The sequence below is a fragment of the Aplidium turbinatum genome, chromosome 3 (genome assembly GCF_918807975.1).
Source record: "Aplidium turbinatum chromosome 3, kaAplTurb1.1, whole genome shotgun sequence".
NCBI classification, from domain to species: Eukaryota; Metazoa; Chordata; class Ascidiacea; order Aplousobranchia; family Polyclinidae; genus Aplidium; species Aplidium turbinatum.
The window spans coordinates 41,590,602-41,605,028 of NC_137474.1; the positions used below are offsets into that span (position 1 = coordinate 41,590,602).

General features: G+C 39.7%; 1 protein-coding gene across 1 annotated transcript in view; it reads right to left on the minus strand.

The window, feature by feature from the left end:
• Positions 1-3,187: 3,187 nt before the first annotated feature.
• Positions 3,188-14,427, minus strand: part of LOC145767383 (clathrin heavy chain 1-like) — a 29,328-nt gene continuing 18,088 nt past the window's right edge. Inside the window, exons 21-33 of the mRNA XM_082579193.1 lie at positions 13,473-13,656; positions 11,853-12,045; positions 10,987-11,144; positions 10,006-10,170; positions 9,555-9,662; positions 8,914-9,081; positions 8,479-8,628; positions 7,820-8,011; positions 7,366-7,473; positions 6,358-6,471; positions 5,698-5,919; positions 4,860-4,935; positions 3,188-4,144 (exon numbers count right to left, since the gene is read on the minus strand). Of these exons, the coding sequence (XP_082435319.1) occupies positions 3,981-4,144; positions 4,860-4,935; positions 5,698-5,919; positions 6,358-6,471; positions 7,366-7,473; positions 7,820-8,011; positions 8,479-8,628; positions 8,914-9,081; positions 9,555-9,662; positions 10,006-10,170; positions 10,987-11,144; positions 11,853-12,045; positions 13,473-13,656 (2,002 nt within the window). The 3' untranslated portion in view covers positions 3,188-3,980. The remainder of the gene's footprint in view (positions 4,145-4,859; positions 4,936-5,697; positions 5,920-6,357; positions 6,472-7,365; positions 7,474-7,819; positions 8,012-8,478; positions 8,629-8,913; positions 9,082-9,554; positions 9,663-10,005; positions 10,171-10,986; positions 11,145-11,852; positions 12,046-13,472; positions 13,657-14,427) is intronic.

Below are 14,427 nucleotides of genomic sequence, written 5' to 3' on the forward strand. Positions count from 1 at the left end.
TTGACGCAGGGCCGGTTACCGAGATTGACAGAGTAAAGTTTCCGATTGTTGAAGTGCTGTTGCCAGGAAATTATTCCATCCATTAGGTGCCGCTGAATGCCATCAGACGGAAAGCAGTCCTTGGAATGCGTTGCTTACGTGCACACCCTGATAGTCGAACCAGCGCCGATTGATCAAAGCTTCTTCGTTCACGAAGCCACGCGCTAACCAACTGAGCTATCGTGGCGGACAAAATCAGAACAGTAGCGGAATTTTTTTTTATATATACAGGGTGGTCGCTAGAAAAGCAGAAAATTTGTCAAACTGTTATTTATTTTTACAAAGAATAACTTTTACAAAGTTTTTTGAAGGCATATGGTATATTACACTTATAGATGTTCAAAATGTCGTCCTTGTACTTCAGAGCATTGTCTTAACCTAGAAATCCAAGCTTAAAAAAACAACGTAAAAGAACCTAGAACCTAAAAGAAATAAAAACATGTTAAAATAGAAATGAGTGAGCACACATTTTATTCATCATTTAATTTGATCTTCAAATTTTCTGCTTTTCTAGTGACCACCCTGTATAAGCTCAACAAGTGTGTTTGAGCTACAGGCTGGAAAGGCAATGACGCAAACATTTATATTTCGAAAAGCTCTAGCGTGTTCGATTGACGTCAAGAACCGCAAATATCGAAGTTTAAACAAAAGTTTTTTTTTGTGCAAAATTTAAGCGAATTTGTTCTAAGAGTAAATGATCTCGACTAGTTTGAACTGGTGAAGCTGGTTTGAACCAGATCTCACAATGCCAGCTAAATGAGTTTTCGTTTCAGGCTAAGCCTAGCTTGTTCCAAAAGATTAATTTACGATTTCAGACTGATATAGAAGATGTTTATGAAAACTCATCATATACCATTGAATAACGGGGATGTTGCGTTACTGTCTATTTTGTCACTAAAAAAAAGCTTTAAAACACTGGTTTGGGTTATTGGGTTGCATCTCTAAATGTGGCTACAACAGAAGGCTATTAAATCAAAATTGTTTAGTGCAATTTGTCGGCGTAAAAAAATTCTGCTACTGCCAGTGCAGTGGTGGAGTCAGGGGGGGGGGGGGGAGATTGGGGTGGTCACCACACTTAAAACACAGAAAAGTAACTTTATTTACAGAGTATTTGCAAGATCGGATTAATATAGACCTACCTACACATCATTGTGTTTTGCTGAAATTCCCCCCTCTCCCCTACGCCTACTTACTGGATCCGCCCCTGTGCCAATGTTCACATCATGTGCTCTATTTTTATAGGGGTGTGACTTTTTGGCCTGAGATAACGATCAACCTAACAACGCTTTATTTAAGCTGATGTCATTTTTTTTTCGAGGAACTGGCTGTGTTTTAGAAGGTCTAATATTTACATGCAACTTATTTACAAGAAAGCTAATATTTTTCACCTTTTTATTTTTTATCTTCGTACTTTCGCGGATAGGCTTTAATTCAGCTTTAGAAATTAGTAAACAAGCACTGCATGTTTGTGGGCAGTTCTTGTTGTATGCATATAAGTTTCATAATCTCTTTCCCTCGCCATATCTGTTGAATCTGTTTGTGAAAGTCTTGTATTTCTTTTAAAAGCTGCGGCTTTGTCAACCGTCTTTTGAAAAAGTCCCAGAAATTATATTATAAAATTTGAAGAACCACACACCGATGACTTTCCTTCAGTTCCGTAACGTGGACTGATGCGGTGTTTCTGACAATTTAAATATTTCTTGCCAACAAGTCACCTTGTTTTTCTGCGTGATTTAAGTTGACTGACAAAGCTAATAACATTTTACGTGATAAAAACGAATCTATTTTTTTTAAGAAACTTAGAGTAGGGTATATGAGAGATAAAAGAATTATAAAACAAGCTGCGTTAGTTACAAGCTATTTATAATCTAATCTGCGCCCGGCTTTACGAATTTATCAAAAGTAGGCTATTCATAACAAGTTAAACCCACTCACAAAGCCAACCCATGATGTTTTTTTTATGTATACAGGTTATGGAAGACCCAGCCAGAATACAGTCTTTTTTACATTGATTCAACGTCGCAGCAGGACAAATGCAAGTCTTGAGAATTGGTTGTCCAATGACTCATTAGCGCCACCTGCTGGTAAGTTGAAATTACGCGTGAAGCTGACCAGATGTTCCTTGAGAGGTAGCCTATTCAACAACTAAGTTTACTCTTTTCATCAAAGTGTTAGAAACTGTTCAAACAAACAGCACTCTCGAAGAGTGCTTGTATCATTATTATATCTGACGTCACAAAAAACTGGTGATGCTTGCCAGCAAGTTGTATAAAAAAAAACAAGCAACTCACCAGGTTGGAGTTTTTTTTTATTCTTTTATAGGTCGGTGGAAGTCTATAATGTGCAATAGACGGACGGAGCACAAAGCCAGTCAAGAGTCGTACGATACCTGCACCATCTTGAATGAATTTATATACAGTAGCCTACAACTTATCACAATAGAAAATGTTGTTGCGGTGACACTGACAAAGCCTGCGTCAGTGGTTCAAAGCCTTTTAGCTTGTCAAGATTTTCTCATGTCTAAAGAAAAATTCCAAATACCACAATCTTGCGTAACAGCAATTTTTACTTGATTATGATTTTCGTTTGGGCTGTAATCACAGGTAGGAGCAAAGCCCCTAAAATGTGTAGCCTATTGTCTAACTCTTGCTAAGGTGTTGCGACCGTGCCATATTTTAAACTGATAGTCCTGTTTTGGTATCATGCACGTTATAACGTCCGCGTTTTGTCGCTTCTACCTTTTCTTGACCTCTGCTACGTGTGATATATATTGTTTTTTCGTTGTGATGGTCAGAAATAAAAAAAAACTGAACTGAAATGCTATCACACTTGCGAGTGTTCTGCCCTAGCCTGACAACGGCCCTTATTTCCGTTTGAAGTTGCGTGTGCAAAACTACTGTTTGCCGCTTCATTGCTGACACTGACAGTGTTTCCTGTGTCATTTTTGTGAAAAACATTGCAGCAGAGCGGTGATACTTTTGAGACAGATCAGCCACATTACCAACCTTGGTATCCGGACCTTTATGACGCCATTTCCTACGTCATCGGAGGAACTGATATCTGAAACACCCTCAAGCTTTCGATTTTGATTCAAAAGAAGCTTTTCCCTTAAACCATGTGCGGAAAACAAATACACTGCGGGTCAATACACGATGGAATAGTTTATGATCACTGAAATATACTTAATTTCCAACTTGAAAAAGCAGCTATTTTTACGTCGATTCGACATCTCGAAATCAATTTAAAAAAACACTTTTACAAGACGGGTCGACGTTGTGTAATAATTCCATCCAGTATATTTACAAACGCTCCCCTCGCGGTCGGCGAAAGATTATATGATTTATAAACATAACATGACATTAGATGGAGATACAGAGCAACAAATTACACAAAAATTCAAATGGCAACACTGCCAATTAAGTCTCAGCAAAACAGATCTTTTACTTGATAAGGTAAAAATGTGAACATCTCATTGTTAGCTCATAGTAGGTTGCATGGTGATACAGCATAATGAAAACGTAAACCTTCTAAAATAAATTAAGCCAAATTTTTTTGAGCAACATAAATACCGGACACAAAAGCAAACTAACTTTATTGTTATACAGGCTGCAATTCATATGCATACGATTGAAATAGGTTTACAGAAACCCAGATAGCAAAATCGGTCATTTTTACGTTGATTCAACGTCTGAAGACGCTAAACCAATATAAAAATGACCGATTTTGCTGTCTGAGAACACACCACGTCAATTTATGTGGTGGTTTTGGCAAAATTTTCTTGAATCAGTTCAAATATATGCCAATTGTGTCTTCATAATAAATTGATCTACAACAACGATAGTATAAAGAAAAGCAAATATATTTACACAATCTTGCACTTTCGAGTCGTTTGCACGACGTAACTTAACGTTAATTCGATGATACACTGGTTGTAAACTTGATCACATCCCCATGTATCCCTGGCCTGGCATCATGCCGGGGGCCGCGCCTGGCATCCCCATTTGCTGAGGGGGCATTTGTGGGGGCATTTGCGGAGCCATTCCAGGGGCCACAAAACCTGGTTGAGGGTAGCTAGGTCCGGCGGTAATCATCAATTGAGGATTATCTGCAAACAATCAGTTGCCATGAGAACAAATCAACAGTTCACAATAAAGTTGAACGAACTTTTGCAAACAAATTCTATTACCAGCCGACCGAGAAAATGTTTAATTCTGGAAACGTAAGAATATATTTCTCAGCCAACAAAACTTTCAACTTTCTTAACACCGCTTCAAAGTCAGAAGAGGCTACATTGAAACGATGTAAAAAGGGCAACTTTAGGTTGTGCAACTGTGCAACCACGGGCCTACATGTATCTGATCCATGCGAACATGTGAGTGACATCTGGTGCAATCCTCCTAACAGGGGCGGATCTAGCAAGTAGTCATAGGGGTGGGGTTTTAACAAAACACAATGATGTGCAGTTCCACATTAATATGTCCTTGCAAATGCATCATGAATTGAATACAGTTGCTTTTCTGTGATTTAGGGGGGTGCGATCACCCCCGTGGATCCGCCACTGCCCTAACTTAAACTAGAATTTAACGAATGATCGCTTTAATGATTGACAGTTGACGGTTTTAAATGTGCTTGCTGGCTGCACCACATCAGGAAACATGAGCGCAGGTATAACGGAATCAATGGTTTGGGATTGCCTCATAACAATTTTTATGTCATAATAATCGTACTACAAACGATGTGTAGCAAACAAATTTGTTGATAGTTGGGCATACCTTGCTAGGGAAGATTAAGCAATGAACTGTAAGAGAGACATGACTCACCATAGACAATGGGATTGTTTTCTGTTTGTTCTTCCTCCTGCTTGCGGACGTTCTCCGACGTCTCCAACTTGTCCAACTGGAACGTAACAAACAATTATAACGTAACAATTAAACAACTGGAACGTAACAAACAATTATAACGTAACAATTAAACAACTGGAACGTAACAAACAATTATAACGTAACAATTAAACAACTGAAACGTAACAAACAATTATAACGTAACAATTAAACAACTGGAACGTAACAAACAATTATAACGTAACAATTAAACAACTGGAACGTAACAAACAATTATAACGTAACAATTAAACAACTGAAACGTAACAAACAATTATAACGTAACAATTAAACAACTGGAACGTAACAAACAATTATAACGTAACAATTAAACAACTGGAACGTAACAAACAATTATAACGTAACAATTAAACAACTGGAACGTAACAAACAATTATAACGTAACAATTAAACAACTGGAACGTAACAAACAATTATAACGTAACAATTAAACAACTGGAACGTAACAAACAATTATAACGTAACAATTAAACAACTGGAACGTAACAAACAATTGAAATTAAGTCAGTTGATGTCAGTCTATCAAAAATCGCCCGCTATAGGTGTATTGTTTGGGCTCATCGATTATTTTCAACTTTAAACGTTCCATTGATACAATTTTAAACTATGTTAGGCCACTGAGTGCAGCGTAGCATTTGGCAAAACTACTAAATACCTTGTATAGAATACATTATACAGCAGTTGTCTGGTACACGAGATGCAAATGTTGGGCTTTCAGTTAACTTTAATTGACAAAACGAATAAGGTCTTGGCTTACCCTCGTTACATATTCCCGCATGGTCTGTATAAGGAAAGGCATAGCATAGTCTACGATGCCGTAACGCCAAGCTTGCTCCAGCACTACGTCCGGCCGTAAAAGGTCGTAGCACGTGTACAGACATGCACTGAAGCATTCGAATCTCTTCCGGTCCAAAAACCACTCAAGCAAATCTTCTGCCAACTCCGTGTCACGTGACTCGCCGGCGTACGTCATAGCATCCTGGAAAAAGATGCACGATTAAATATTTTTCAGACCAATAAGCAGCCAGGCTATTACCCAGATGCCACAAGTCGCCGTTTTGCATCAATTTAACGTCATCATACGTTGGTACAACGTTTTCAAACCTAAAAAACTTTACTTTTATTTTACATAGATGTATGGAACCTTAATCCTTAACCCTCTGTTATACCGTAATTGCCATACATCAAAGTGGCGGGTGATAATGTTCTAATGATGTTTCTACATCCATCCAGTCAAAACGATGACCGGCATACTGAAGCTGTCATATAACTTCAACGTGAAGACCCCACTCAGTCAACGCATCAGTTATTTTTAGCTGTCACAGAACTGATTTTCTGACGGAGTAAAGACAAGAGTGGCACAGAATGCTTGGTCGTGCACTAGCTTCAGAAAAGAACATCTGAAATTGCCACACACCTTGTAAAGAAGGTCTTTCTTGCATAGTTCAACGGATTGTCGCCATCGATTGTTCCCCTTGTACAGGTAGGCGGCTATACGACGGAACTCAATCAATTCGTGTTTCTCCAACCTCTGCGGTGATAAAACAAGATTTTAATTCATCCAAAACTGAATGAATAACCTTTGCTTATGGTGGCGGAAATAACGAGTTTCAAACTTGCATTGATTTCAAAGTTATTCTCAGTAGACGTTGTAGTTTTGTTAATGTGCATTGTAATTACTTTGGTTGGTCAGCATTACTTTCAGTTCACATATAGATTTGATGCGTTTATGCACGATCCAAAATCCAATTGTTTAAAACCAATAAGTTACTATAGTAATAAGTTTTGAATAATAATGAAGCGACAGTTGATCAAACAACAGTCTACGAAACTTTGGGAGATGATCCCCAATAATCAAAACAACCCCCATTGGTATTTCTCTTGAAATGCTCCTTGATGAAAGTGAGTGGCATGAAAGTGAGTGGCGGTTTACACCCTACCATCACCGGGTATCAACCCAGATCACCGGGTATCAACCCAGATTACCAGGTATCAACCCAGATCACCGGGTATCAACCCAGATCACCGGGTATCAACCCAGATCAACAAGTATCAACCCAAATCACCGGGTATCAACCCAGATCACCGGGTATCAACCCAGATCAACGGGTATCAACCCAGATCCCCGGGTATCAACCAGATCACCGAGTATCAACCCAGATCAACGAGTATCAACCCAAATCAACGAGTATCAACCCAAATCACCGGGTATCAACCCAGATCCCCGAGTATCAACCAGATTACCGGGTATCAACCCAGATCCACGGGTATCAACCAGATCACCGGGTATCAACCCAGATCACCGGGTATCAACCAGATCACCGAGTATCAACCCAGATTCCCGGGTATCAACCCAGGGTGCAGGATAGGAAGCTGATGACCCACCCACTACATTGCATAGCCGGAGGAACTAGTCGGGACATACCTGAGCAAGGACGATAGTGTCAAAGTTGTCATAAGCATCAATGGATGTCCTCAGTCCGGCGTAATCCTCTTCTTCAATCAGGAGATCATTCAGAGCTTCATTAATGGCCTGAAGAAGCGAAGGTTTAAATGATTTTTGTCTCGGAATATTTTGTCAGGAAAATAAACCCGTATTTTTCTGCTTCGTCAAATTGGCAGAGAACGTTATTATTTTCTTGCTAGAACAGCAATCAGCATTACCATAATATTGCTTTGAATGGACTTTATGAGTTATTGTTTTACATCAAAACCTTAAAGCAACATAATAGCAAGTACAAGACATGCTACGGCTACAAACTATATTCCATTTTGTGTAATTTATCATTCTCAAGACACAGATCCCGGACAGCAAATCTGTGTCTGGGATACAATTGAGCCTTAACAAGCAGCCACGAAACTTCACGTCCACAAACTACCTTGTTATTGTGGCTCTGCACTGAACGGAGGTATGGCTTCACCAGTGGCAGCCGATAGACCTTGCGGAAGAAAGCAACCGCTCTGGTGTGGTCCATGCGCGGAGTCAAGATGTTGAGCAAATCGTTGATCAGCATCGGTTTGTAGTCCAAGTAGAATTGCAGGGATTTGTAATACAGCTCAATGTTGGCGACCTGCAGTTGATAAAAGGTTCAGCGTGATGTGTAAAAATCGCAATAGAAACACCGGCTATATGTCTTCCTGTGTATTTTATGATCTTTTGTTCACCCTGGCAATCAAACAGCCTCGGTAAACAGATGTTAGTTACGATACAAGGTAGGTCGTATTTACGGGGTTTTAATGTTATTATCTATCGAATGTCTAAAAAATAACCTTTTAAGTTCAAAACTTTTGTTGCCTCACAACTGAAAGCGACAAAGACTTTGGGCTTGTTCAAACATCACATAGCAGCATTTTCGTGGTTTCCCCAACCCAAGGTATAACGTACGGTAACCCTGAGAGCCTCGTGTAATACTTGAACACACTTTCTAAGCATGAAAGAGGAATCGAGATTCACTTAAAATGGACCGCTCCGAAATAACACATCAATACAATATTGACATTGTGACGAAAGCAATGATCATATACAAGCACAATTGACCTTTGTGATGATGTCCTTGTATTGGCTTTCTTTCCAAGCGTCAGTAGGATGAGCCATCATTGTTACGATCGCATTGTCATACTCCTCGTATTTGTCGTACAAGAAGACCAGCTCCGCCCACAGATGGGCCTGCTCTGCCGCTCGAAGCACCTGGACAGGAAAAGGAATGTCTACACTTATCGGTGTCGTGAAAATTAGTGCAAAATGGACCTTATTCTAGATTCATGAAGAAGTCAATCACACTGGCGGATGAAACGTTAGAAATAAACTTGCTATCGGTTTCTAAATTTTGTGTAGAGCACCTGTTCACCAAACGTCTGCTTAGTCTATACTCTAACTTAAAAAGACACTGAATAGAATCTTCTTACATATAGAAGGGCAGAGGTCTTCAAGTTTAAATTAAATGCTCGGCAAGTGACCTGGAATTTCTCTCACCTTTGGAATGTTGACGCGAGACCAAAAAAGTTCCAGATGTTCTCTCATCTTCTGTGGCTTGTATTTTGAATAGAGGATCGCCAACTCTGTGAACATTCCCATGTGGGCTCGCTCCAGTCCAAGAGCTGCCTCCAACATGGTGATCAACTCCTCAAAGTATCCACGATCCTTAAAACAAACACAAAAATAATTCAATAACAATTTGAATCATTAACAATCTCCTAGATGATAGAATGAAGTCTTAAAAGTGGAAGATTCCTCACGGAAGAATATAATCAAAGATAAATTTGATCACAGGTGAATATTTTCTTATATGCATATTTTCACAGGTCTACATCTTCAAAAAATACATCATAACACGTGGATCTCCTCACAGGAGAATCCTCAGATGTGTGTTCTTATAGGAGGATGTTATCAGAGGTGTCCTTGTCGGAGGATATCATCAGAAGTGTATTCTTGTAGGAGGAAATCACCAAAGAAGTGTCCTTTTAGAACGACATTATCTTTTATATCCTTTTAGAACGACATTATCAGAGGTAAATCTAAGACAGCAGTCTTCAACCCACAAACAACATGTGACGAAAGAGAAACACTATTCTTCAGCATGATTTAAATAAGTTGTTATCGTAGAAACGTCATACCTGGTAGTAGTTGATAAGTTCCTCCAGTTCATCCGCATGGACCACAATGTGGAGGCCACATATCTGCGCTAGCCTGAACTCCTCGCCGTCAACGCAAGCGAAGCAAACCTGTATGCAAGAGATGGACGGATTGAAATCTACAACAAAATAACCGACTATATTTGCTCACACAAACAGCGCTCGAAATTTCTGCACCACAAAATGCTTATGACAAAAAATGACAGTGATAATAACCACGTCAGCTTCCTCAAGCCAATTCCTTATCTTTTATACGCATGTTGTTGCCAAACATCAATCCCAGGTAGCAGCATCCAATTTACATTGATTCTATCTACAAATGTTAAATCAATGTAAAAGGATGGATTTTATTACATAAAGTAGACTATCTCTGTTAATGTCCACTTGACGTTTTCTAACAACAAATTCATGCAAACAAAATGCAACCGGTCACCTCTTTCCATGTCCGAGTTGAGTTTGCCTTCCTAGCCGAGTCCACGGCAGTCTGGTACTCCCCAAGATGCACCACGGTGGAGGCGAGCCTTGCGAAGTTGGAGATGTTGTTGAAGAGAACCTTAGCCGCTTCGTACATTTGCTGATCGAAGCAACGATCTCCGACCTGAAACAAGTGAAGTTTGATCTTGAAACGAATGTGAAAGCGCAACGGCATATATTTGTAACAAAAAGTAATTCTCAACCATTCGATTTTCGTATGCGTTCTTTTCAGAATTCTAAGAGCAAACAGAGACTTATTTCATAAATTTTTTGAACTACACGAACATTCGCTACTTTTTGTCGTATCCAGGTTTACGCCGCTGACTGAAGATTTAGAATGAACGGGAAAGCAAGAAAACCAATTTTCGTGTCCAACTTCAGGCATGCCTTTAAGTGTTTGTATCGCCAGTAGCCTATGCAGCCGACACTTCGCTGGTGTTGTACAGAGAATCGCTTTCATGGCGAAAATGAACCCAATTTAAAGACTGCCTCATGATATCTCACCGGCTCGGTGGCCGCCTCTGAATTGTTTGGCGTGGGTTCAACACCCTGTCGAGTCACACAAAAAAAACTTTTAAAAATGGCAATGAATTTATTTCGGCTGGGTATTCAACAGAGCAGTGGGTTTATCTCCTCCAGTGATGTCCTGAACACTTATACGATGCTCAATACTTATATCTCGTCTATACATTATAATCGAAGTGCTTAAAATAAACTTGTTTTGAAGAAAAGATCAGCTTGTTTTAGCACAACTGGTTTAGCAAAAGTATTTTTCAATGAAGATCAATGAACGGTTTTTTGAGCGTAATAATTTCCATCACAAAAACATCCTGTCTTCCCAACAAAAGATTAACTCACGTTTCGCAATTGTAACTAAATACCTCCTCAGTCCTTATTGCTGATACAATTAATGACATTAAAGCAAACTAAGCATCCTCACCTGTTGGATGTTGGCGTTGTTCGGTCCACTGATGAATTCCTCCATGTCTGCCAACCTGTTCGTCTTTGCAAAGGCGTACACAAGCTCCGTCTCCACGTAGGACTCTCTGGCCTTCTTCCTGGCCATGAGGAGGTAACGAACCAAGTCCTCCCAGTTTCCTTCGGTTATAGAGGAATTGTTAGTACTGAAAAGTCGACAGTCATAGCCGGAAAAATTGCCATTTCTAACCCATTTCAAAGTCCAGTAATGTTAAGATAAGAGAGGTAAGTTTTGCTGCAAAATAAATGAATTTGCATGATGGAACGGAAAATTACCTAGTACCTAAACATTAAATAAACGTCTATCCACGCTGAAACAACATGGAAAAGAATTAATTTTCTGAGTGGGTATAAACGGCTGCATAATCGAGTGGGAGGACGTCTGATTTACGCTCGTAAGGACCTCGACCCGACACCACACGGGAGCACTGAGCCGTGTCTTGGCAAGATATTTAATGGCAAGACAGTTGAGGATAATTTGGGCCCGGTAGCAATGAGATCTTTCGGACCCCAAATCAATACACTTCTAAGAAAAACGCAATAAATTCAAAGAATACGAGGTTTTTTAAGTTTCTGGGTTCCTTAAAAAGGTGACGGGCCCCTAATATCATCTCGGATCCCAGCCCAAAAGTACCCCCTGCCGAAATCCCCCTGTCAATGCAAGATACTTAATGGCGTATCATAAATGGCAATGCTTAATGCTACAAAACCTATGCTCTCGTCAACTTGAACTAAATCTTTATTTAAACCTTGACAAGTCAAAAGCACTAAGTTAGATGCGTGGTATCAACATTGGATAAAAGTTGCATCATTTCATAATGAACCCACCTGATTTGTTGGAGGCCTCAACAACCTCCATGTATGAGCTTGGATCATCTGCTTTGATGTAGGAGTCGATAGCCTCCTTCACCATCCCAGCATTGAGCTGAGCACGCGCCAGTTGGGACCAGACTGTTGGCTCATTGCATCTCTCGGCAAACTCGTAAGCCCGGTCTAAGTTATTAACATGCTCGATCAAGACCTGGAATGAATGGGGATAATGAACATTATGATGAGAAAATGAAATATCTTCTGACTGACTGTTTACTTTCAGCTTAACTGAAGATGATCTAGCTGTTAGCTAATCGAAATCGATTTTTAGCTGTTTATGATGAACTGACTCGTGCGAAAATAAATTCGTTTGGATTATGATCAGTTTGCCAACTGGATAATTTTGGTCGAAAATTTTCCTCAGACTAAGAAAGCCTGTAGCGAAGGTTAGTCGCCGACCAGTTTTTCGTACTTGACTCTGATTTCATTAACCAGTCTTCAATAAAAAAACACCATTTCAAATTCACAGATGCTGCAGAGTTACATTAGTTGGCCGTATTGGCTACGTCTTCGTACGTTAAATCAAAGTAAAACATCAAGCTCATCGAGCGCCCAGCCAGATGATTCAACAAAAAAGGCCTGAGTTGCTGGATGGAGAGAAGTTGCTCGGGATAAACCGATTAAAAATTATCGTTTTCTTGCTTGATATTGAGATTACGTTTTGTTTAAAGGTCAATTTTTATGCAAAGTTGAACAGCAACCCTGTTTCCCGCTTAAATCGGACACGTGTTAAAAACAGTTGTTTTGCTGATAGAGGAAACAGTCTTTGCAACCGTGAAAACAGCTGCTATAGTCAGACGACAGCTTTCCGTTTCTCGATTTGTACCCTGCAGCCATCAAATTCAGTAAATCGCACATTGTTTCTGCATTCAACAAAATTTAACATCGAAACAATGACAATCTAAAAATTTCACCGGCAGGATACTACTTCAGTGCGGCTACTTGGAAGCCAACCAACCGTGAACAAGATTGCGCAAGGAACGGAAGTTCAACCACTCAACCGTGACAACAGCACACGTCATAACCCACCTGCTTCAGGAACTGAAAACTTCTGAGTTGATTTGAAATAAATTGCGAATCGAGACAGATATAATTTGCTCGTTTTTGCTTCGTGCCTATTATAAAAACTTTTCCTTTCTTTCGTTGATAATAATGATTAATTTGAGAAATACCGGCATAATTAATATGTCTACTTTTGTTCAGCATAAATCATTGAAATGTTTCGGACAAACAAAAATAGAATAATAAAGCTTTTTAGACAGACAATAGACTTTGTTTTGCCTGTCTATGGTTTTACAAAATAGAAGCTGAACAACAAAAAACGGGAAAAAAATGATAAAACTTGAAGTTAAACAATCGCATTACTTGGTGGGTCTACAACTACATTTTGGGTCCACACTTAGAATGTTGTGCAGGTTGAAAAGGCGTAAGAGATACTAGAAGCAAATGCAGCACATATAGGTGGTGAAACAAGCACGAAGCACATGTCCAGGTAACAAATTCAGTCCGTTTTAGATTTTGCAGACGTTGAATCAATGCAAAAATGACGAATTTTGCAGTCTGGGAAACCCAACCCACCGAAATGGCTGACGTGTTGACATCGAACTTGTTGAAAATGGCGAACGCTTCTTCGAACAGTTCGTTCTGGATAGCGATGTTGGCGATGTCTGGAGCGTCGTAATTGTCAAGCTGGTTGATGTAGTCCATCACCCGGGTGCTGTCCGCCTTGATGGCAGTCAGGATGAGGAGGTTCTGGAGGTTTCTGTGCGACATCAGGAGTTACAACCCAGAGAACAAAAGTTGTCTTCTTTGCATTAGATGAAAATAGACGTTGAAGCGATGTAAAAAAAGCAACTTTAGTTTTGCTGAATGGGGTAGAAACGACACGAAATACGACTCAAAGTCGAGATTTGCAGTCAAGATATAACGTATAATCGCATATGCATAACATCGAGAAAAAAGATTAACCATTAAAACTCTGTATTGCATTGCGCTGAGAACATGCATTATTGAGTAACTCAACTCTAAATCGAAATACGGACACTAACTAATAGCAGGGTTGTCCAAAGCCTGGCCCGCGGGCCGCATGCGGCCCGCGACCTCCTTCAATGCGGCCCGCCGCCTCTTCTAGAAAACTTTTAAAAATTACCGTATATCCTCGCATATAAGCCGACCCTAGAAAAACAACCTTAAAATGGTAAATTTATAAAAATCCGCATATAAGTTTTATGTTTAATTTGTAATGAAATGATATCTGTTATGAAAGAGTACAATGTACAACGACACTACAGCACTCTTCATGTCACTGGCTATGATAAATACACTGGTGAGGCGCGGCGAGCCCTACTCAATGATCTCAAATCAAACCTGCGTAAGCGTCAAGAAAACATGTTTCAATTAGTGAAGCCTTCGTCTTCTACAACCATTGCTTCTTATGATGTATCACTTTTGATGGCTAAATCCAAAAAACTTCAATGTATTCAATGCTCCGCTGACTATAACTATATTAGAAGCCGATGACGATTTGCAGCTT